The sequence below is a fragment of the Lichenostomus cassidix genome, chromosome 5 (genome assembly GCF_008360975.1).
Source record: "Lichenostomus cassidix isolate B80296 chromosome 5, HeHo_3.0, whole genome shotgun sequence".
NCBI classification, from domain to species: domain Eukaryota; kingdom Metazoa; phylum Chordata; class Aves; order Passeriformes; family Meliphagidae; genus Lichenostomus; species Lichenostomus cassidix.
This window is the reverse complement of record NC_139486.1, coordinates 47,628,324-47,653,091: the sequence shown is the minus strand read 5'-3', so window position 1 is coordinate 47,653,091 and position 24,768 is coordinate 47,628,324. Positions and strand designations below refer to the sequence as shown.

At 37.8% G+C, this 24,768-nt stretch overlaps 1 protein-coding gene and 2 non-coding genes across 9 annotated transcripts in view; all 3 read left to right on the top strand.

The window, feature by feature from the left end:
* The window catches only part of NAP1L4 (nucleosome assembly protein 1 like 4), a 28,249-nt gene extending 5,357 nt beyond the window's left edge, over positions 1–22,892 (top strand). For 2 of the 7 annotated variants that reach the window (XM_085062908.1, XM_085062904.1), the window contains 12 exons: positions 1,286–1,385; positions 2,317–2,458; positions 2,565–2,651; positions 4,181–4,300; positions 4,879–4,950; positions 8,646–8,785; positions 10,716–10,861; positions 12,719–12,741; positions 13,352–13,471; positions 13,752–13,781; positions 15,035–15,091; positions 21,615–22,892. In XM_085062908.1, the coding sequence (XP_084919034.1) occupies positions 1,286–1,385; positions 2,317–2,458; positions 2,565–2,651; positions 4,181–4,300; positions 4,879–4,950; positions 8,646–8,785; positions 10,716–10,861; positions 12,719–12,741; positions 13,352–13,471; positions 13,752–13,781; positions 15,035–15,091; positions 21,615–21,653 (1,076 nt within the window). In that variant the 3' untranslated portion in view covers positions 21,654–22,892. Of the gene's footprint in view, positions 1–1,285; positions 1,386–2,316; positions 2,459–2,564; positions 2,652–4,180; positions 4,301–4,878; positions 4,951–8,645; positions 8,786–10,715; positions 10,862–12,718; positions 12,742–13,351; positions 13,472–13,751; positions 13,782–15,013; positions 15,092–16,242; positions 16,281–21,614 lie in introns of all 7 variants that reach the window. The other 5 variants (XR_014852702.1, XM_085062906.1, XR_014852703.1 and 2 more) reach the window with 5 other exon arrangements.
* Positions 2,847–2,974, top strand: LOC146436560 (small nucleolar RNA SNORA54). Its single transcript, XR_014852953.1, has one exon. It is a non-coding gene; the product is annotated as a small nucleolar RNA SNORA54 (small nucleolar RNA).
* LOC146436559 (small nucleolar RNA SNORA54) lies at positions 6,142–6,262 on the top strand. Its single transcript, XR_014852952.1, has one exon. It is a non-coding gene; the product is annotated as a small nucleolar RNA SNORA54 (small nucleolar RNA).
* Positions 22,893–24,768: the final 1,876 nt, after the last annotated feature.

Below are 24,768 nucleotides of genomic sequence, written 5' to 3'. Positions count from 1 at the left end.
GCTGTATTTTTGTATGTGTTGTGCCTGTAATGCTCTGCTATTGCAAGAAATAACTCTCAGGACACTTGCAATAAGGCCTACATAGACTGGCTTGTAACATGTAAACATGTAATCTTTGTTGGCATAATTATCAAAATGAGCAGTTCTGTTTGTGTGCTCGTTCTTTACTGTCTCGTTTCTCAGAAAATGCATCTTTCTAATATGTTCTCTTGGAAGTTTTTATTCTCCAGTAGCAAGGACTGCAGATAACTGCTGAATAGTGTCTTTCAAATTAATATTTCTGTTTGCAGAAAAACTACAGTTCCATTACTCCTGTAAATATTTACATTTATAAGTTATAGTGAAATGTGTTATATATGTGGTCACTGAATGTTCTTTAGGTCTCCCTCATTACTTTTTTATTTTTAAGGAAGCCTTTGTAACTGGCAATTGGAAATCCCATGAGAACTGGTAGACACCATTGAATAATTCTTACAGTCAAGTTGGATTGAGAAAAGACAACAAAACCCCAAATAAGAAAAACAAAGCAACACACAAACACGAACATATAAAAGCTTCACTGTGTTAGTGCTGTGCAATTTTTGGGGTTTTTTAATGTCTGGGGAAAAAAGCACTGAGAAAGAATGGAAACATGTGAAAAGCAAAAGTCTTCGCACCATGACACTCTGCATGGTTATTAGTAGGGATTTTTAACTCCTAACCCAGAAGCATTTTAGATCTGACCTCCTGTAAAAATAGTCTTCTGTGAAGTGTTGTGATGATTGAGGAGTCTTACATATTGTAAAATCATCTTGATGTAAAAAAATTAGTTGTCAAGGTCACAGTGCTATGCTGCTTTATTGTGCAATGCACAAGGTAGTTGGCAGGTTTTTTCAGGAGTCTCAGTAACTGGGAAACAATTGTCTTGGAAGTATAATTCAGTGGTTCTCCTGTTGCAAATGTATCTGTGGCTTTTAAGGTACAGCAAATACAGAGGGAGGATAGAGAAACTCCTGTTCTGCACTTTCTTTCATAAAGGGAAAACAGGAAATTTAGTTGTGTTGGCAGTGTAGTATTTGTAAAAGCAGCTGATGGATTTGCAAAGAGAAAAGTGCATTTTCTGTCATTGTCCAGCTTTATACTCCTGACATCTTGTCCTGAAGTAATTGTTTATGTTATTAGTTAACTACAGTGGTGTTATTTGAGGTGTGAAAATAGTATTTTTACTGTGACTGTAAGACACAATGTGACAAAAGCACTACAAATGTATTCAAATTTGTTTATAAGTGGTTTTCTGTCTTCATAGAAAAGCTGGCAGATCAAGTGATGCAAAATCCACAGGTCCTGGCAGCACTTCAGGAGCGTCTTGACACCACATCACTCACTCCTTCAAGTTACATTGAAACGTGAGTACTGGGCATAATAAAATTCTTGAAAGACTTGAAAGCATAATAGAATATTATTACTGTGTAATTAAGGTGGGAAAGTAGAATAAATGATTCATTAAGAAAAATGGTTGACTTAACCTGTGATTCATAGTGGCTTACTTCTGGAAGGAAGAGTCAAGTTTTAGCTTAGAGAAAATTGCAAAAACAAAATTTTGTCCAGTTCAGTATTTTCCATGCCCATTATTGTTTGAGATAGAAGTAACACCCCATCCCTTTGTTTCCTTCTGTGATGCTTATTCTGACAGGGCATGTGCTATACTGATTGATGATTTCTATAAGATTGCTGTCCAGGATGTCATGGAAAGTTCAGGATCTTTAAAGTCAATATACAACTGAGATTCAAACTAGGGGTATACAGTAGGTTTAATGTTGCCTTCAGTAAATACTTACCCTTTTATTACCTGACTGAGAATAGCTGGTTGTAGACCTCTTTTTAGAAAAAACATAAGTTCTAGAAAGAGTTCTTTTTACATTACTATATCTAAGTGTTTAATAACTTAAAGTGAAGGTGGGCTATGTGTGCTTTCCGAGTATGACCTGTGAATCAAAACTCTCCCCTGTAGAATGCACAGTTCTTGTTTTTCATAGATGGATCAATACAAATCTAGTTTCAAAGTTTAGGTGTAAACAAAGGTATTAATTTCAGATCTCTGAACTGCACGGGGAGGGTAGTGGCCCCAGGGAATGGAACAGAAGATAACACCTTTGAGAACAACTTGGGTAGGAGAGGATTCTTTCAACTTTTTGAAATAGGTTTTGAAGAAACATGTATGTTTGACATAAGCCTTTTATTTAAAAACTGCACGTAGTTACAAGCAGCCTGTTTCGCAGTAATACATGAAATAATGCTGAGGCAACTAACTTAACCTTAAATAATTTTGGTTTTCAGTTTTCCAAAAGCAGTGATAAGAAGAATTGATGCCTTGAAAAAGCTCCAGGTGAAATGTGCGCATATAGAAGCTAAATTCTATGAAGAAGTACATGATCTAGAGAGAAAATACGCAGCACTCTATCAACCTCTTTTTGATAAGGTGGGAAGACTATGTATATAATTTTTATTTCTTTGTTCCTGTCAGTTCTGGTTGCATATACATAATTTTGCATCTTCAATTACATTCTTGATTTTTTTTATCACAGAGAAGAGAGTTTATTAATGGGGAAGCTGAACCCACAGATGCAGAGGCAGAATGGCACAGTGAAAATGAGGATGAAGAAAAGCTAGCTGTGAGTACAAGCTGGGCCATGGACTACAGATATATCGCATTGTCAGAGTTAAATGCCTGTTCTTGCCATTGAAAGACTCACCTTTTGTGTCAGTGATGTGTTCTCCTCATGAATACACTGTTATGTCCAGTGAAAGCTTCTAAACTATTTGTTTTTCAAATTTGTGACTTGTGGGAATTGAGGAGTTGCCTTTGTTGGCACTGTTCGTAACCTGTTAACAGCATCTTCCTGCTAATGGGTTCCATTCCGGTGCTACATGAAACCCCAAGATAATAAAAGGCTGGTTGGTTCTCTGCCTGTCCCCATTATTTTGGGGGACATCATTAGCTTTCATTTTCATAAATACAGGTTAGACACTTGTCACACAGTCATAGAACAGAATTGATGTAATAAAATGTGTGCTGGCTGGTGGATTTCTATTTGTCCATTGAGTAGGAGCTGTCTAGATTTAGGAGGCATAATATAGTCTGTAGGCTGCCTGTTACTTTCCCAGCATCATTTCTGGAGATGTGTGGTCAGGCTTTGTCTCAGAAAAGTGACCTACTTAGAAAACTCTGTGCCATTCCGTCAGGTTTTCTTTGCATTTTTTCCGTAGCCTGATTTCTTCTGGGTTTTTTTGGATGCTGTTCTGTATTCAAAGTGAATTGTTCTCTTTGTTTTTACTGATCTCCTGAGATTTAGCATGACACTGTAGTCCGTGTGCATAAGCAAAAAACATTCCTTAGGCTGTGTGTAAACACAGCATTGACAGGCCACGTTCCACACAATAAGATCAGAAACGTGTCTAGATGGGAAGTAAAACTGCAGCTTCATATTCTTGGCTCGTCATAACCCAAGTAACTGCCCAAAACATCTTAAATATCTGCTGCCATCTAGTGGTGTAAAAGGAAAGGTGCAATTCAACTAATCCAGACTCCAAATTTCCAGGGTTGTTTGGGATTGAGAAATGACTTCCTCATTCTTCTTTTTTTATAACATTTTACATCAGTTAGGTGGAGGGCATTCTGTTTCCCAAAACAGTAATAATGTCACTGTGTAATAATGAAAAATACCCATGAAAACCAACTTTACCAAGTATTCTGCAAAATTGGGAAGCTGAAACAGCATTTCAGAGGGCAAAGTTAAATTTTAAATTTTTAGATGAAACACTGTAGGTGACTTATGGAGCTACAGAAATGAGATTAATAGAAAAGGAGAAAAGCATTTATATTTTTTCTCTATATAGAAAGAAAGTATTTTAATTATTTCTGTTTGTCAAATCAGTAAAGCTGACACTTGATCTATTTAGTCTTCATATAGAAGAATTTCAGAGGAGTTGAAAGTAAATCTGAATTAAATGTATATATGTTTAGTTGTGTAAATAAACCTTGTATCTCTCAACTTCATTTGCAAAGAAAAAAAGTAGATTTCAAATGTTCCTTAAACACAGCTTCAGAGATGGCAGTTGTTTTGTACCTCTGTCTCTGTTTATTAAATATACTAAGAAGTCACAATTTAATTTCTTATATGTTTCCGCATTTCTTTCCCAGGGAGACCTGAAAAATGCAGTGGTAATAGACGAAAAAGCAGAAGAGACAAATGTCAAAGGAATTCCAGACTTCTGGTTTACTATCTTTAGGAATGTAGATATGCTAAGTGAATTAGTACAAGTAAGTTTCTGCTCTGAAACGAGCAACTTCTGTTGTGTTAAATGAATTGCTCCTTTTCCCATTAATAGTCAATCCCTGTGGAATGTGTATGAGACAGCAAATCTCTTAGTCTTTAGAATCCCTGAAGATGCTTGAAAGGCTAATGATGGACAAGCATTTTTAATTTAGTCCATAAAGGATTATTTTTGCAAGGTTATAAGAATACCCATGGATTGGTTGAATTCATGTTAAATAGCTTATGTAGTTATGCTGCACTTTTATTAATTGCTTTTAATGCTGTTAAAGAAGGATTCCCTGGAGTGTGTCTTCCTGTGAATCTTACTGGCTATAAATACCCTGAATGAAGTTACTGTATTTTCAGTAACTCAATCCTGGCAGCTTTGTTTACTGAAGATGAGCACTAAAATGATTGAGAATTTGGTGCAGAGTATTTGCAATTATGATTAAGAAATTTAGATCCAGATCTTTACTTCAGCTGAAATTGTTGAATTAGTTACCAGGTTTGGTCCTCTCTTAAGGAGAGACTGTTGTTCTAAATAGTGCCTGCTGAGTAGGATTTTACCTTTTTTTCTGCTTAGGAATATGATGAACCCATCTTGAAACATCTGCAGGATATTAAAGTTAAGTTTTCTGAACCAGGACAGCCTATGGTGAGTTTTCTCTGCTTGTTTCTTATGTAGATAGTAGTAATGAAATGAACAGCATTCCAAAATACTCATTCAACTCACTTTGGTTGTTGTGTGTGTGGTGGAGGTTGCTTTCTAAGCTAATGATTTCATACTTTGTCATTTAAAGATTTATCTTCAGCTTTCCTGACTCTTTGCTCTTCCATTCTCAGCCTGGACAGCTCTGACATTGCTGTAGTTTCTAGATTAAAATTCTGGCTCAATTCTGTCCAGTTTTTGCTTTCTTTTTCTCTCTCAAATTCTAGTATAGCTGCTCTTAGTAATATAATTACATGGCTGCTTTTGATTTGAAAACAAATTGTAGGAATAATTCTGGGTATCAAGTACTTTATCAAAAGAAGAGCTGTCACTTGGCACTACTAATTGAATACAATGATTATGGGTAGTGTACCTATTGAAAAGGATAGAAAATATATTAGATAGTATTTTAAAGGTGTACCTAACGACTATTTTCTTAAGTACAACTTTGCTTTTTTTTGGAATTGTTTTCTTGTGTAAGTTCTTGTGTGTGTCAAAAATAAGTTGTTCTGCTGCTTATTTAATTTATGCAGACAATACTTACTCCTTGAATTCTCTTTGAGGGGGAGGCAAGGAGAAGGATGGAATTGGAGCCTACATATACTTTCTTTAAATTTTGTTGTTGTGGCTTTTTTCCTATATTTGATATTTTTTGTTTTGTGTTATGGAGTTATGGTCTTCTGACAATGTCTGAAATAAATTCAAGACAAGCTTCTTTGAAGATTCACATAAGAAAGATAGGACTTTCTGAGAATTGCTTTTAATGGTTAATAGCAAGTTGGTTTGGGGTTTTTGGGTTTTGTTTTTTTAGTCCTTACTGGTTTTCTTCTAGTCCTGAAACACTTGAGCTGATAATAGGCAAGAAAGTAGTATGGCAGAGAAAAACTGAGAATTGAGTTTCTAAAGATTGCTGGGGCTTTTGGAGAGGATATGAGTTCTATGAAGAAAATGAGTTGTCTAAGCACAAAGTAAGGTGTCCTAAGAAGTTGGCTGTTTTTATCTTGAGGCATATCTATTGAGTGGCATTTGGATGAGATGGGAATAGGTTTTTTTTCCTAGGTCATTTTTATGTTCTCTTTCAGCTTTGTTTTATAGTACTTTAAGTTAGAGAAATTTTAAAACTGGATTTATCTGGTGTTGCACTGTTCGTAACCTTTTGACAGCATTTTTCTGTGAATAGGTTCCATTCCAGTGCTATATTAAATCCAATAATGGAAGGCTGACAAATTCCATGTCCCTTCTGTATTTGGAGACAAAGGATGCATTCCTAACTGCTTGAGTGAAACCTGTTCTCCAGCTGTGTGTGACTGTCTTATCTGCAATTCTCTCTGTGTTGAAAATTGGTGCAGCAGTGGTGGCTTTGACCTGTAAGAACTTCACAAAACCAGTGTGTCATAGATGCACTAATTCTGCTGGAGGTTAGGTTTTGCTGCTAAAGCAATACATGATAATTAGGAATTTTCTGATTTACTGTTGACCCAACCCAATTAACTGGAGTTATGGCATTTCAAAAGTGCATTTACCTGACTGCAGTTAGAGTGCTTCAAAGTCCGGTTTGTTATAGCCTGCATATAGAAACTTATCTGCATGAAGCATAAGTGATTCCATTACTATTTGCTTTTACTTACTTATCATATGGATAAATCTACCTGTATTTTAGAATTACAATTTCTATTTACATATTTATTTGAACATCAGGTTTCCTAGCTAGAATATTCAGACCTGGATGATGCATCTGGGTATAACTTAAGTAGCTTAAAAAAAGGAAGTTTTCTTGTTTTGAACTTCATGAGAACACAGCTGATAAAAAAACCCCAGAGACGTTCAGATAAAGTGTACTGGAAAGGTTATTACAACACTTCAAATATTATGTGAAGCTTGAAGCTTCTTGCCTCCTAATTAGCAGGTATACAATGAAATGCTGAAATGCAGTCTGTGCAGATATTTTTGTCTTGCTAACCCTTGGGATCCTGCATGCTAAGTAGTGCTGCTGGTTGGTTATTTATAGCCCCAGTGATGGTTTATGGGATTATTTGGGTATGAATGTTCGTCACTGGTAGTGGATAAGCTAAGTTTGTAACTCTTCCCCTGAGCATGTTTGCCAGAGAGAGATTAGCCTTAGCTGAAGACAGCCTCCAAACCATACAGCTGTCTTGAATTGCTTTAAAGGGAAGTAAAGCTGAAATAGGCAACATGAAGTCAACACAGATATTCCAGTGTACTGCTGGGTCCCAGTGGCTTCCTTTCCTTAAACAGTGAGCATGGACGTTGGGAGGGCTGCTGTTGCCACTAGTCTCCCATCACTCCTTGACCACTGTCTTTGCAGAATTGAGTCATGTGAGGAGATTCATGGGGTCTTAGGACGATTAAGGGCCCTTTGGGCGATGAGTGAGGGATAAATACCTTTGATGAACGGGCTGTTCCGAGTTATTTATCTTGTCTGTGCATGAATAGCCTTGAAAAAGAGGATGGCAAGGCAGACTTGGTGATGGCAGGCAGTTCTGCAGCCTGAGTCTGAAGAATGCCTGGGGAAGTACATTCAGGGCTAGTCTTTTGGCAGTTATGTAACTGTTTTGTATGCAGATTAGGGCTAATTCTTGAGGCATATTACTGGGGGAGTCAATAAAATATTTAAGATAACTGTTACACGTGCTGGGGCTGGGCAGTGATGCTGGAGGTTTGGCTTTCAGCCTTTCTGTTGTGCTGAACTAGTTGACTGCAGACTTTTTCCCCCTAAGTCACTAAATCAATGCTGCCAAAAACCTTTATCCTTTATTGTTTTCCCTATGCCAAGACAAGAGAGAGTTCTGGTTTACTTTAAAAAGTTCATAGTTGATCCTGAGTGCAAAGTGAGCATATATAGCATTGTGCAAGCAGTTCAGAAAGCTTTACAGATCTGAAAATGGATGCATTTTGGATATGGTGGTTATCCACAACTGGAGCCTTTTGTTCTTCATGTAAGAAACTGAATCTCTGCAAAAAATTTTTGGGTGCCACAGGAGGCTCAAACATGACCAAGGAACACATGCTTCAGGCTGTAACCTGTTAAGACAGGTTGATTGTAGGATTCAGTTTATGAAGTCAGTGTTCTTTTGCAGGACTTCTTATTATCAAATAGAAAAACCCATTCTGGTTCCTGGTGGAGTGTACTATTCAAATAAACTCCTGAAATCTAAATTGTGCTTTAATCAGAAATAGAGCCTGATTCACTCTCTTAATATGGTGATATTGATCAGAGGGGATTCACAGAGCTACATGGTGTTATTCTAATGTTAAAATGACTTCAGAATAACAACTCCTTCATCCCTAGTGTAAGGATGATGAGAGGCTTCCATAGGAAATTACTTTTCTCAAAATAGTTATTTCTAAGATTGCATTTAAGACAGCAGTCCTATATGTGAAGGTGAATGAAATGTAGCAATTACTTGATTAGAATTTGAATCTAAAATAAGGTTGTTCTAACTTCTTGCACATTTGCAATTGGCTGGCATTGTTAATTTCCTGCTTCTGCTGTAATTTGATATATATGTTTGCTACCAAATTATAATTTTTTTTCATGTTTTCAGAGTTTGATTAATGATAATTTTGCTGATGCACTATTTCATAGATGAAAGTTAGTGGTAACATAAAATTTCTTCCAGTCTTTCTCACTAGAGTTCCACTTTGGGCCCAATGACTACTTTTCTAATTCAGTCCTGACAAAAACATACAAGATGAAGTCGGAGCCAGACAAGACAGATCCCTTTTCGTTTGAAGGACCTGAAATAGTTGATTGTGAGGGGTAAGGAAAACTGAAATTCAAAAAAGCTTCTGAAATAGTTTTTTTTTTTTTTTTTTGCTTACGGTGATAATGATTAGTGAAGATAAAATTATTATTAACTTCAAAACTGGGAATGTTTATAGGTATGATGATGATGTTAGCCTCAACATGCAGAAGTAACAGATGCATAGATGGAGATATGTTTTAACACAGTGTACATTTTAAATTGGACAGCTATCAAATTTAGTAGTTGTCTAATTGAGATAAGAAACCTCTTATTTCCAGGTAACTGGGTAAATTATTTTTAGTCGTTACTGTTCACAGACTACCCCCCTCCTCTGTGGCCTTAGACTCTCTTGGATTTTTACCATCTCCTCAGCAATTTTTATTCCAGCAGGAATTGGTTTATTATTATCAGGGAGGAATAGCTCATATGTATTATGTGTTCTTTCTGCCTGTTTTGAGACTGGAACATGCAGGCCATGCAGTTTGATTCTGGCAGCTGTGGCTAATGCAGCAGTTTTTATTGATTTCTTTTGTTTTTTTCCAAAACACGTTTAGAAAATAGCTGTGGAATGGTGAATTCTCATGTCTGTTCTGGAAATCTGTTGAGTTGAACACCACATTAGAGTTTTTGAGGGTAAAAGAATCATTCCATCTAACCTAACCCTTTCTCTTCCCATCTGTGATCTCTGCTCTGTAACCAAATTCCAGTGCCATGCCAGGGCAGAGCTGACACAAATGAAAAATGGCTTTTGTATCCTATTTTTCTTAGCATCCGAAATATTCAGTTGGTGATTATTTGGTTTTTAGTTTTGTTTTCTACCCCTGCAAGGATGTGTTTTGATGGTTTGGTTTTTGGGGTTTTTTAACGCTTAAGAAATGCCATATACTTGTTTTTTTTGAACGCGTCCTGACAACCTCAAAACCTTTTGACTTTCATTTCTGCACTGTTGGCTTTTGAACTGAGTATTCACCTGCAGTGAGGCAAAATGTCTACTTGGATGTTTAGTGAAAGTTGTGCCTAAGTAACAGACTACTCCATTTTTAGTTACTTAAAGCAAAATATTTTCTGTTTAGGTATTACAAAGGAGTGCTTTCCTAGATTGCTGATGTGTCAAAATTTTTATTTCAGTTGATGTTTCCTGATGAAGGTGTTAGCTATGGTACAAGTAGAGCAGGAAGAAATATCTGTGACTTGTTATACATGTTAATTATAAAACTGGTGACTTTATCCATCTATCTATGGGACAAGATATTTTTGAGGCACTTAAGCGTTACTGTGACACCATAACAGGAGAATTAGCTGTGTTTGCCCCTTATTCTGTGCTATGTGCAGTTTTGGGTAAAACTTAGTGGAATGGAGAGAGACTTTTAATTGAGTGTCAGTTTGTACAGCAGCAGAATGGAATTGAGAATGAAGCTCTTTTCAGCTGGATGGGCTTGGCTGCCAGGTCAGTCTGAGCACTGCTCTATGGAGAGGTCAGACATTCCTCTCCCTGCCACTCTTTGGATGTCCATTTTTAGGGTAACTGGAAAGTGCCTTGACCTGTAGTGAGAGGATGTAATATATTGTTTCCTAATGGCCTGACTGGTGAGTTTTTTTTCTGGAATAGCTTAATCCTGTCCTTGGTTACAGAAATCCAATAGTTGAGCCAAAGAGATATTGAATTATAGGTGGGGTGGGGGCAGTGATTGCTCTGCCAAGACAAACTTGTGTAGCATTTTCATTTAGGGAAATATTTGATACGTCCAACATACACATCATCTCTAGGACTATGATCCACTTCACATCTTGTCAAGTAGATTCTGTTGCCAGTGTGTGTAAAACTGGCTTTATCTAGAGATTGATAAGCCATCTTTGCCTTGATGTTGCTACTCTGCTGCTCATTTCCTTGTTTTCCCCTGGTGCCTTGCTTTTTAAATGCTGTGTCTCACATGCTCTCTCTAGGTGTACTATTGACTGGAAGAAAGGAAAAAATGTTACGGTTAAAACAATCAAGAAGAAACAGAAACACAAGGGCCGAGGCACAGTTCGAACAATTACTAAACAAGTACCTAATGATTCATTTTTTAATTTCTTCAGCCCAATAAAGGGTAAGCTTGGAAATTAAGAATTTCGGATCCTTAAAATACGTTGTGTTTTATTAATGTGTATTTGTATTTATGTGGCTTAAACATTCAAACTATGCTGCTGCATTGTAAACTGCTTACTAGAGGAAGATTGCAAACTGTAGCCCTTCCAAACAGGTAATTTTGCTCTGGTGTTATTCTGTGGAATTTGGCTAATAGGTGTGCAATATAAACAGGATTCGTAGTATGGAAAGAGTTTCCTGTAGAATCTCTTCAAGACATTGACATGTTTTACCACAGGATGGCTCCATGCATCAGTTTGATGTTTCTAACATGCAAAAGAAATATATTCCGTTGTTGGTCAAGTTACAGTGTAGTGGTTTCATTGGAACCTCTGTGTCAAAGGCAGAACTTCCTGTAGTTTCTTCTGTGATTAATTTGTGATCCCTGATGCTCCATACATAATTTGGTCATTTTCCTAGTCTAATGTTGGATGTGTACTCACATATTTAAAATAATATAGATGGATTTAAAATCCTTCTTTTTTTTTTTTTCTTGGTGCATCTCCTATTGTTCTCTTTGAACACAGACAGAGGAAGTAGTTAATTTTGTGGACTAAAGGGGTCCTACAAGAAAGGTGGTGAGGGACTTTTTGCAAGGGCATGTAGTGACAGGACAAGGGGAATAGCTTTAGGCCAAAAGAGGGCAGGTTTACATTAGATACTAGGAAGAAATTCTTGACTGTGAGGCTCATGAGACAGTGGGACAGGTTGCCCAGAGAAGTTGGGGATGCTCTGTTCTTGGAAGTGTTCAAGACCAGGCTGGATGGGGTTTTCAGCAACACGGTCTCATGAAAGGTGTCCTTGCCCATAGCAGAGGGGTTGAAACTAAGTGATCTTTAATGTCCTTTCCAACCCAAACCTTTCTGTGATTCCAGAGATGTACTGAACAAAATGGTTCTTGAATCTGTCATGTGCTATTATGAACAACCCTTCCCTCCTAATTACCACTGCAAATCCCCATGTATGTGGGGTAAGAAACATGGGATATGTATTTCCAAAGTTGGGGGTGGTTTGGTACAGAAATGTCCTTTTATTTTTGTTGCTGCTTTGAGGAAGAGATTGAGATCTGTCTCCTGGTGGTGTTATATTGTTCTTTTAAATACTTAAAGGGCACGCTTTGGAAATAGCTGTATAAGATAAGACTGTGACATCTGCTGGCAGTTGATAGTTGCATTTTCAGTGTGAGAACGACTGGGCCAAATGATCATTTTCACAGTAGGATCACAGGATCATGTAGAGAGAGGAAATACATTTGATTTTTTCTTGGAGGTTTTTGCATTGATTTTTTTTTTTCTGTTGTTGTTGTTGCTTAGTTGGTTGGTTTTGTCTTTAAACAAACAAAACACCCACCCTGTTCCCTGCTGGTTACACTACTGGGCCTCTTCTCGACAGTGTTTTGCAAATTCATGCCAAAATGTTCAGCTACTTGGTACCAGTTGTTTTGGGGGAGAGGAGACGATTTGTAGCTCTCTAGCCAAATAAAATTACTGTAATTACAGCATTAATATAGAAACTAAATATGTTGGTCTGCATGCCCTCTGAACCCATCTTTGTAGAAATAGTATTTCCTGTGCAAATATCTTTGTCATTCAAATGGCAGCTTTGATGCTCTAACTACAACAAATGAAATTCTTATGATTTGTGTAAATTTAACTTATCTGAATTGTCATTATAGCTTTAATAATTATCCTGTGAATCCTGCATAACCTCATGTTTTCTGGTATGAGATGGTCTTTATACTGTGTTTTGTCATCTTGAATATTGAGGTGGGTGAGACTATACAAGCTTTTCTTAAATTTGTTGTCTTTTCTTTTTGCAGTATCTGGTGATGGAGAGTCACTGGTAAGTTTATTTTTGAAATGGCACAATTGCTCTTCGCCACATCCTTTTTGCCAAGTCACTGTATAGTGACTGTAGGGTTCTTTCATCAAGTACTGTGTATTTTTATTTTTGCTTTTGGCAAAGCTGGGCTTCCCCTTGATAAGGTGAAAGATACTGTCAACTTCTCCAAGTAGTGCACTGACAGTTCACTGTTACACAGCTTGCTGATCCAAGACATTTTCAATGGTCACTGTTGGGAAGGTCATTATTTTCCCTACCCACAGTGTAGCTGGTACCTGACTTCTTTAAAAATCAATCTGGAGTGTTCTGAACAGTTCCATAATGTCAGATGCCAGAGCCAGCCAATTCTATGAGCTTTTTAATAGAAGGTGCCTCAGCAGGAGAGTAGTGGAAAGTAGGAAAATTGCACAGAAAATCTCAATTCTGCAAATCTCGAATTAGAATGAGATTTTCTTGTTACAAAGTTAAATATACTGAAAGTACCTCTGACCTGAAGATTGCTGATGACAGGGTGATGTTTTCCCAAACCTGTTACTTTGAAGTATTTTTATCTGCTTTTGTGTAGCACATAACATTTGCAGTAGAAAACTCAAACTGACTTGCCTTGCAGGATGAAGACTCAGAATTCACTTTAGCAGCAGATTTTGAAATTGGACACTTCTTCCGTGAAAGGATAGTCCCTCGTGCTGTGCTGTATTTCACTGGGGAAGCTATAGAGGATGATGATAACGTATGTATGCAATTAGCATTTTGTTTATTAGTCAGCACATTCTCCTCCTTTTCTTAGTAGACTAGTGTGAAGTATTAATTGTGTGAGAATAACAGGAAAAAACCTGGAGATTTCTGTTACTTGGGGTAGGAGAGAATCATTCAACTTGCTATAAGTTGTTAATCTGCTTCTGGAAGGGGCTTAGTTTCAGTTAAAGTGTTTGAATATGCTGCACCTATTACTACAGAAGTTTTTATGCAAATACTAGCAGAGCTAATTAAACCTTGGGTTTCTTTTTCAGTTTGAAGAAGATGAAGAAGGTGAAGAGGAGGTGAGATGCACACTGTATCTTTAATAGATAATTGATTACCTATTACATGCCAATGCCAAAAATAGTTCTATATGGAGCAGAAAATAGTTCATAAATGCTCTTGTGCATGGTGCTTCTTTCCAAGAATTCAGTATTCGTGACTTGGAAAACTGTGGCTGATTTTTGCTCTTCATAAAAGTACTTTCTGCAAGAGCATTTATCCTTTACTTCCCTAGCATTTGGAGAGCTGTTTTCTGACATGAGTGAAAAATTAAAGACACACTTTTATTTCTAGAGTGCTGCATGAGAAATATCTGTTCCTTAGGTGGCAGTGGAATTCAGCTGTCAGCTTTTAATCGTCATAAACTCGAAGACTGGGTTTTACTAAATGTGAAGTAAAAAAGGGGTAGTGTGCAACTGCTCAGCATAAAGGTTTAATTTAGTCTGGAATTTCTAGTATACCAAGAGCTCTGGTCCATTTGCAGTAGTGTTGTATGAATACAAACATACTGTGAAAGGCTTTGCACAAAACCACTAAATGTTACCACACTTGAGTGAACTAATATCCTTTACATTCTTCGGTTTACTGCTTTTACTGTGCTGTTCTTGCTAATTTGTTAAAGGTGCATACCTGACTGTTGTCAGATTCACCATAGCTGAGTACATCAGAAGTTACCAAGCTGGTAATCTGATGTGACCTAGCAGCCTTCAGCATGCAGTCTTTTTTTTTCTCTTTGCTTAGGCAAAGAGAAGAGTCTGTTAGGCTGAACATTTTTATATTTCTATTTTATAAGCTGAGTATTCATAGAAGTGTGTAAGTGTTATAATTTGGATGTAGTTTTGTGTAAAACTGAGTTCAAAAATACTGCAAAATCCTGCACAGGAATGCATAGCATGTCCACAATAATCAAAATAAACAGACTGTTTAGAAGGAGGCCAAAGCAAGGAGCAAAATCAGACATACATAGCTATTACCAGAACTAAAATTCCAAATAATTTGTCAGGTAGGAGTTTAAAAATTGCTGTGAGACTGCAGCAGCAACTTAGATAGGAAGGTTGCCTTAAAGCCATACTGAAACCTTTATATAATCTTTAGAAGATTTTGCATTTAAAACTTGGACGATGCTGAATTCTTCTAAATCAGCTCAATGTTGACATCTGAAACACTGGAATACCGTGCTAACTTAATTTGCTACTTTGCTTTTTGTCCATTACAAAAAGTTGCACTTTTAACCTGTTTTAATTTCTGTTAGTTTATCTCTATTTTGTCATAGGAGTTGGAGGGGGAAGAGGAGGGAGAAGAAGAGGAAGATGCAGAGAGTGATCCTAAGGTAAGGCCTTGCGTGTACTCAGTCATAACACAGACTATAATCATGAGCAGTGTAGCTAAGGGTATAATAGTTTGTGAGGAGATCAATACATTATTTAAAAAAATAAAAAACCCACTAGCTTCTGACTGCAATGTTTTCATTATCTTCAGCATTCTAGTTGCTCTTAAAAGAGAAGCTAATGTTTCTGTCAGTATCATAGAAAGTGTAGGTTTCGACTTCCAACCTGCACTAAGATAATTTCCAAACTGTGTGCCTTTGCTTTTAATGGTATCTCTGTGTAATGTTGATAATAGAGTTTTCCTTTAGAAAGGTTGTATTCAAATGTTCTTTGGCTGGACTTCAACTTAGAATTAGTCTGACAGATCTCAACTAGCTTGTTTATTTTCTTCTCCTTAGAATTGTTCTTTATCGTTGTCCTGATGGCTGCAGGTTAGACTCCACATGCCTGTACTTGGTTAGAAATCAAAAAGTCAGTCCTCAACTTTGAATTTTAAGCTTCATGATACCTGGCTTAAAATTCAGCCTTGAGGGGTAGTGTTCCTTCAGATAAGTATTTTTTAGTTCTTCAGTCAAGGTAAATGCTTATATTTAGTGAAGCTGGGACAGTGATGACAGACTTGTGTTCATTTAGTTCTTAAAACATCAGCTTTCAATTTTTTATAAAGACAGATGAAAAAGTGAAAGGCATGCAAAACTGCTTGATCTTTGGATGAAAGTCTTAACAGCAGTTTGACATGTCACTCTTCTGGTGTAGTTTTATACATCATCATATCATTAGAAAATGGTTTTTGTCACTACCAAGAATCAAGCTTGTTTTTCTTTAATGAGAAATTCTGTATACTAAAGAAAGTCTGTCTTGTACAAAGATCAATTAAACAGGTTAGATTGGCAAAATATCTGCATTCTGACTGCTCTGTAGGACCAAGATGCAGTGGTGTACTGAGAAGAAATTGGGCAGCTGAGAAACAATCAGTTCTACATCAACATATGTTTGTGTGAAGTATCAAATATCCTTCTAGAGGGTTTGGTATTCCATAGGGGAAAAAAAGCTTAAGTTATCTTGGATCATTATAGTTGTTGCCTCCTGTATTATTTTGTACATTTCACTTTTCATCCATGCTGACAGTTCCTTTCAATTTTTTCCCATTTAGGTGTAATATAAGTCTGTTTATCATTCATACATTTCTAGGTAAGGTGGAATTCCATTCATACCTAACTTCAAAGAGTCCCATTTGTAGTCATGCAATGTGGTTTGTTTTCTAGGGTTTTCTGTTTTGGTTTTTTTTTGGTTTTTTTTTTTTTCCTTGTATGGGGGAAAGAAATGGGGGAATGGTGACTTCAGAGTTTAGGTTTTATTAGTAAAAAATCTGAAAGAAATGGGTGTAGAGGTGAGTGCCTTTAAATCAAATAATTAAAGCAGATTTTTCAGAATGACATTCTGCCTTCCTGGCACACTTTCTGCTTTGCCTTTGTAGCAATCAAACTGTATTTCATATACATATGATAAAAGATACTGAGACTTGTCAGATTTTATTTTTCCTTGTTTCTGGTTTGATGTTGCATCTCTTTACTGTTTCTAATGCACTTGCAAATTATTTCTTAAGTATCTTCTCTGCTCTTCTTAAACTCTTGTAAGCCATCATCTTACTTAGTATGCTTTTTCCAGCATCTTATTTATGCTGCCTGACAAAGGCAGGCAGTCACTCTTAGAAGTCTTTTCTTGATCTCTCATGATTCTGCACAGGTATTGTTCTTCTGCTTGTCTGTCTCTTTATTTAAAAGAAAGAAAAGGTTCCTTCTGTTGTATACTGTCATCTTTCACCTTTCATCCCATTCCTCACAGAGAACAATGCCTGCAACAGCCTCCATACTTTTTCTCCCCCTGTGTTTTAGGCCTGTGTCTTTTTATTTTGGTTATTTAGAAGAAGCTATAATCTTTCCAGCTCATTCCCTCTGCATAGATAATACCCTTCTTTGCCTTTGTTAAACTCAAAATGGAGCTGTGATTTTTGTGTTGGTTTTTGGTGCCGCAGCATTTGTGCACTAGTGGTTCACCTGCAGTAATACAACATCTGTTTGTCACAGTGGCTTGTCTGTTGTCCTGCTGTAGTCTGTTCAGTCTGAACAGCTGTGTTCCCTCCCTACAGTTAAAAATTGTCAGCCACTGGCTCCAGTTTTTCAAGTCAACTTGGAATTCTTCTATTTTGTCTTTTGACACTTATAGCCCAGTCCTGTTTACCCTTCTTTCTCCTGCTCGTGCCATTTTCTGGTCTTCTTTCTCCCTGTTCCCTGCCTTTCTTTGCCTTTCAGTTCCCACCCCCTGCTTTTCTTATCTAGAATAGTTTTCTTTTTCATGTACACAAAAATAATTGGTCTGTTTTCATTTCAAATCCAGTTTTGCCTTTTCAGTCATTTCTATATTACCTTTTCCTTTATTGTTGTAGTACATTTGCTGCCTGTCAACACTTTCTGCTTTGTTCACTTTTTCTCCTTCCTTCCTTCCTCTCACTTCTCTCAGTTTTAAGTACATCTGAGTTGTTGAGATACAACCAGATCATTATCTCTTACACAAAGCACTTGTGCCATATGTAAGTTGTGGCTTTGAAAGACTGAGCAGTCAGATGATTGGAAGTAGCTTCAGAGGATGCTACAAAACTGGATAAAGTAGCTTTTTTTTTTTGTTTAGTGTATTTTTTCTATGTGCTTGCATGTCCCATTCCTTTAGCTGCCTTTATTTCACCTTACTGAGGCTGTGCTTGAATTGAGCAGTAGCTGACAGGGTAATGCAGAGTGCTGGTTTGAATCATGAACAACAGAGCTGCTATGTGTGTGAGACTGCATTGGGCTTCAAGGTTCTTTGTCTTCTGAGTTACAGTGGCAGGACCTGTTAGCAGCAAATTAATTTCCAGAGCCAGTTGTGGAGGGAAGAAATTTGGGTTAATGTTAAGGTTGCTTCCTTAACCCCAGTTAGCTCTGGGTTTGCATCCTGTTTATGTATTTGATATCCTTGCTTTTTCTCATTCAGTAACATAGAATAGGAAATAAAGATAAGGTTCAGCTTTAGGTACCATAGTTAGACTTAATTTCATTGAAATGTGTTTCAGAAGGGCTTTCTACCATCTCCACTGGAAAGGACATAGGATTTAATGCTTACTGCCTGCCATGCTCCCACTCCTGGCAGCAGAGTTCTTGGGGAGTCAAATGTGATCTTGATGATCATCTGCCTCTTCCTGCATGGCTACGTTAGCAGATGGGAAGCTTCCCAAAAAGTGAATTGGAAAAATAAAGAGATAAAGACTTGATTGCTCTTTGAATCATCTAGGAACGTGTCCTGCCTAGTATGTTTAAGCATTGAAGACTAATAGAAATTCAGTGTTTCTTTCAGCAGGATCTGTTTTCAAAAAACAAAATTGCTAAAATAAATAAGGGTATTTTGAGCTTATGTTCCCATCCTCTAGGACACCAGTTTAACTGGATGGGTAGACATGGTGGGGTTTGTGTAGGAAAGTCATGAAAGCAGTATTAACTTGGACCTGGTTTTCTTCTTTGTTTTAGCCCTGTGTTGGTGCAAATTTTAGGTGACATTTTTAATTCTGATCAAGTGATGTAATAAATTAGAGGCAGTGACAAAAAGCTTTATATTGATCTTTGTTAGCAAAAGAGAGAGAGTAGGTGGGAGTCTCATTCAGCTTGTTCATATCCATTGGAATGGTATCTCAAACTGAAATCAAAGGCATAGAGTAGTTTAAACTCCTTGCACAGAATAAGTAAATATGAAATACTTTCAAGATATAAAAATAAAAAATCTACTGACTTTAAAACGAACCTTAATCTGCTTATGGTTACTGTAGAGAATCTGTTTACATGAAGAATTATTCTTGTCTCTGTAACCCTGGTAGTGATCTTCAGTACATGAGTTTACTGCTAAATTTATTTTAAAATAAGATGCAATTCCTCCCTATCTTTGCCAGTTCAAGTCTCTCTGGTCTTTACTACCTGGCCAATGCACTTCACTACCTTTTTAAGATACCATAGGAAGTTAATTTAGGGAAATAGAGCATGAATGGAGATCTTGCTAGGATGGGGCAGTAAATGGCACAGGGGCTGTCTAGGGCAGATCAATGGTAGTGATTGGCTGACCCAGTGTCACCAAGTCTGGGCACTGCAGGAAGAGCAGGCTCGGGCATAAGAGCCCTGCCTGAGGGAGTGTGGATGTGGGATCTCCATCACAGTCACAGCTTGGGGTCTGGCCCTGCTCTTACAGGAGCCAGCAGAGGCCAGAGATGAGTTTCAGTGTGCATGTGCCTGATGGAGCATCTGTAACTGGAAGGGAATTGTGGTCTCTTTGTGCTGGTGTCCTCTGGGATTAGGCTGAGAGGTGCTTTGCATGAGGCTGAGGGTAGCTGAAGGCAGTGTGGAGCTCACGTGTTGGCGTCCTCAGCAAGGGCAGTGCTGTGTGTTAAAGTGGTGGGAGAAACTGGATTATGTTGGAATCTGGGTCTGAAATGCTGCATTGATACTTATTAAACATTTTGTATATATGGCCAAGATAGCTATGCCCTCAAGTGTAAGCTAAATTTAGTATAAAGTAGCAGCATTTGTCTCAAAGTCCTCCAGCAACTGACTCAGATCCGGCAACCCCTCAAACTATATTTATTTTGTTTTTGTCTGAGAGAGATAATCAACACTGAAAGATCCTTAAAAAGGAACTTTGTGATCTCTGTGACTCAGTTTTTACAGGATAAACAATTATATGTACCAAATATGATTTAAGTGTTTACAGAAATAAGGAAACGATAATGAAGTTTATTAGAAAATACCAAGTGTTTTGGTTGATCATTAAAATTTGGCGGAAATGGTTGCAGTGGTCAACTTAAGTGTGTCTTGATCTAAATATAACAGGTCACTAGGAAGGAAGGAGGGAGATGGAAAGATTTTAAAGTACATTTTAAATAGCAGGTTTGTTATTTTATCATGATTTATCCAGAGTGCAAGGAGGAGAGGAAGTGATGCTGGCCCTGTTCAAATACCAAGCAGCTGAAACAAAAATGCAAGCCTTTAGAAAACTTCTGATTTAAATGCTGCTGGTTTTTGCCTGCCTCTAAATAAAAAGGAATAGAGGGAAATGTACTACCAGTGGCAGTTAAATCTTAGTGTAAGAGCAAGAATGCTAATTTTGTGTTTTGTGTAAACATCTCCCTTTTCCTATATTTAGTCCCAGATCAGTGCAATTTAATTCACATCAGTGTTACTTGGAACTTCAGGCAGAAGAGAGAGAACAAAGTTAAAGTTAGCCAGATGTGCTGGGTGAGGCATACCACAAGGAAGGGATCTGGAAGGTGTCAGACACATCTGTGCATTTGGCTCTAAACCTGACTTGCAGTGGGAATGATATTGACTACTCTAACCCTAAAGCAGTTTAGGGTGAGGAACAGAAAAATAGACTGGATTGAGTGCAGATTATCAAGGGCAAAACTTAATGATAAGGAAGGTTAAATTAGTTGCTCCTGTCCTTCCTTGCTAGAGGCAAAATGCTTAAGTTGTCTTAGCTCTTGGTTACTTGATGTGAAATGAACTTTGGTGTGAGTACATCTTTTATGAAACATAAACCTCTTCTTTAGGATAGTAACTTAAGAAACATTTTACTTTGCATCAGTGATGTTCAGGGTGTTGTGTTTTATACCTGTATTTTTGTTAACTAGACTTCAGCAGTTTCTGTGACTGCTGTTTGCATATAATAAATTATATTAAGAATGGGGAGGGGAGAAGCAAAGCAGAAGTTCACTGAATAAATTCTCCTGCTTTCTATGAATGCTCTTTTACAATGGAAGAAAAGCAAGAAGTACAGTATAAACCTGAAGTTCTTAGCTGTTTGAGTACTTGTTCTCATTCCCAAATACACTTCCTTTTGCCAAAGGGGAAGTTGTTTTACTACCTAATGAACGTGTTTCTACTTTTACATATTCAGATTAACATACGGACTTCTTGCCCAGTGTTAAATTGTTGAATAGTTACCTGCTGGTGATGCAGAACCTAGAAGAAATCAACACATTAATTTTTATCACCTTAGCAGAAAGGGCAAGGCTCCCAAGGAAAAACTCAGACGTGCTGCAGAATAAGCAGCCTGCCTTCCTCCCTCCCCAGAGCTGGAGGAGGTGGCAATTGATTGTTAAAATTGTTTAATAGGGCTGGAAGTCAAATAGAGCCTCTGGTTGGGGGAGTAGGTGGTTTGCTTTCTTGTTCGTGTGAACCTTGGCCTGTAGGATGGAGTGTTAACAGCACAAAAGTAGATTAAAAATTGTGGGATACCAAGCAGCTGGGGGCAAGGGGAGACCCAATAAATGTGGTAACTCTGTTGGACCTTTATGATGTAGCTTGAGTTTGCATGTAGCATTTTCGTACATGCTAATGATACCTAGTTGAATCAGAATTGCATAGCCAGTTTCCCTTCGTTTGTTGAAGTGTTTTCTTCTATGCCAATTTGATTTTTAACTGGTTATTTTCTCTTTTTCCTTTTATACAGAAAGAGTCCAGCCAACCTGCTGAATGCAAACAACAGTAATAAGGAAATACCACTTGGAAGTGATATTTGAACAACTTGTAACAAATAGTTGGATACCTGGCCTGCAGTTCAGGATATTCTATCGCTGCAGCACAATCTTATTAACAATGCTTAAAAATAATTTGTTTTAAAATGCATGATTTTCACTAACTTTATTGCTTAACATGTACAGTGGCAACTTCAATGCATTTGGGAAATATGAGGTTTAAATAAAGCACACTCTACAGCCGTTGGTACACTGTAGCTAAGTATGTCAATAGGCCTTTAGAGCCTTTTGCCCTATGCATAGGGAATAGTCCAGACTACCATGTGAGGATTATCCATTTTCTTGTGAAACATTGGAAATCGTGGAATAGCAATGTGCTGAAGAGCTAAAGTAAATGGATTACATGTATGGTAGCTGAAACAGATACAGCAATATGACTTTTTTGCTAGTTCCCTCCCCCCTTTTTTAATGTTTCTCGCAACCTACAGATTGAACTAGTGCTTGAGCAGCTTTAAATGTCATATTTATTATCTCAGTACAACCAGTTGAGTTGAAGTAATTTTACTTCATTGAAGAGGGTGTCATATTTGAGACTTAGTTGTTCATCTTACTATTTATTTATTCATGTTTGTAAGTACTTTGACAGAATTAGTGCTTTTTAATAGTTTTTAATATACTTGAAAAATCTTCTTCCTCTTTTGCATACAATATGGGTACTTGTAAAACAGGTAATTCAAAGTGGTCTCAATGTAGTAGTCTAGACAGAAGAAACAAACTCGCATCAAAATGACAACTCTTCTGGATGAAGATCAAAATGCAAAGGCCAAACTGTTGTTGGTGGAAGTGGGTTGCAGCCAAAGAACCAGACAATTTCCAGTAGTCTTATTGCTTAGTGTCCAGCATGAAAGGACCTTTCACTATGAACACGGAAATTTATCAAAATGAATCAGTTCAATAAATCTGAAGTTTGGGTGTCTTACTTGCAACACTGAAATTATTCCATTCCACAATTTGTTTTATTTCAAGTTCTGAAGTCTTCAAAACTACCTTTTGTTGTTGTGTGGCACTTAAAGTACACGTTTCTAGTTTCAGCATCCATTGCCAACTTCTGGCAGCAGTTAATAGCAGCTGTATCAACACTGTGACCAGGCATGTAGAGTGCTCCAGCCTTACCTTACACATTTGTAACTTAATACGGTGTTTTCAATTTGTACAGAATAGATAGAATATTCTATTAAAGTTGTGAAATATGATTGGTGGTGCCTGTCTGGTCCGTAATGCTTCCTAGGAGAAATGAGCATCCCCTTGGGAGTGGTGGAGTGTTTTAACACTGCACATTCTGGCTGTTTGGCCGTACAGCTCCTGGTTCAACATCTGCCTTTGTCAAAAGCCAAAACAGGAGCCCTTGTAAATATTGCAGCGCACAGTTCTTTTCTAACTTGCTCAATTTGCAAGCAAACAGTCTGGAATCTTTTGTAGGAGTTGGGGTTTTTAGGGAGGCAGTGTCATTACAAGATTCCGCATCATCCCTGCCCTTTGGTCAGGGACTGATGAGAGGTGGCTGGGAGACAAACTGGTTTATGAATATTAATGTGTTCCCACATCTGACCGTGCAGTGAGATAACGTAACACTAATGCTCGGGTGACAGACTGTTAAAGCAGAAATGAGGGAAGAAGGCAGGAATAGGGATAAGTTCTGGGTTTTTTAAAAAATAGATTTTATAACCTCCTCTGACAGCAGTACACTATGGCAGGCATGGAGAACAGTGAAGGCATGGCTGACAAGGGCAGGAATAATGAATGGAGCTTGCCCATGTGCAGACTGGCTTAGCACTGTGCCAGGAACATCAAATCGAGATATTTGACCCGGTTTGTTTCTCGTTATATTGGAAGAAACTGAATCACAGTTCCCCATCCTCATGCAGCACTTTCCACTACATGGTTAAACGGGAGTGCTGCTACCTGGAGATAAACATCTGCAAATTAGCACACCAAAGTAATTTATGTGCATGAATCCTGAAAGGCTGACTTTAATTTTGAGAAAACGGGAAATTCCAGAACATGTGCAGCAAATGTGCCAGCATCTAGGGAGCCAAATGAGATGGGTGGGTAATGAAGCTGCCTAGCAAGATGTTCATCCTAGGGAAAGTGATGGGAAAGCTGAGCTGGGATTCGTTCAAGCAGAGTTAATGGTGGTTGACACAGCCTAATAGAAAACAGATCTTGTCAAAACCCAGCCGTGCTCTTCCCATTGCAGATCTCACTGATAATGGCAGCGATGAGCAATTCTTAGACTTCTCTGTTTTCACTTACAGACTTTGCAGGAAACGAACTGGTACCTGTACAGCTCATTCCTTTCACAAAAAAGAGAATGAAGAACTGATGAGGTGGTAGGCATAATGTCATGGCCAGGTAAATCCAGGCTGGATGGTAAATACAGGGAGTGTGGTGTGCAAAAAAACAGTAGTTGTTGTTTGAATGGAAAATTAAAAAAAAAAAAATACTGGTGTGTTTTAAAGACTGGGCCTTCAGACAAATCAATGATGGGTCTTATGCAAAGCTAGTGGGAATTTTTTAAAATGGTGAGGTGATAGCAGAAAGTCTATGTGCATCTGTGCCTGATTGCCATGTCAGCACCCTGATAAAAACCCTGTAGTTTAGTCTGTGGGAACACACTTTGGTGATGCAGCCTTCATGTTGGTGGCTTCTCTTTTGAGGGAGGAAAAAACTCCAGTTCTGGGCCTGAAAGTTGAAGCAGCTGGAAGCACTCCAAGAGAAATTTATCTGGCGTATCGCCTGCTCAGGATGCAGCATGATTAACAGCCTCTCAGTGCCTGGGTTGTCTAGGAAGAAAGCCTTGGAGGTACTGCCCTGCTGCCCTATCTGATACAGGAACAAATGGCAAATACTCTGCTGCCAGCTGAAAGTCAGGGACAGCTTTTGGTTTCTCAGGAGTCTTTAGCACAGCATCAGGGTACCTTCCTGGGCGCTCGGTATTTGGGATAACAGCTTTTGGTTGAGTTTCAGTGTGTTCAGTTATTTGGGGTTTGCTATCTGGTAAGGATTTGTGGTACCTGGAAAAATTAAAATGGTCTCTGTGTGTTTCCACTCTCCTCATTAAACAAGCTT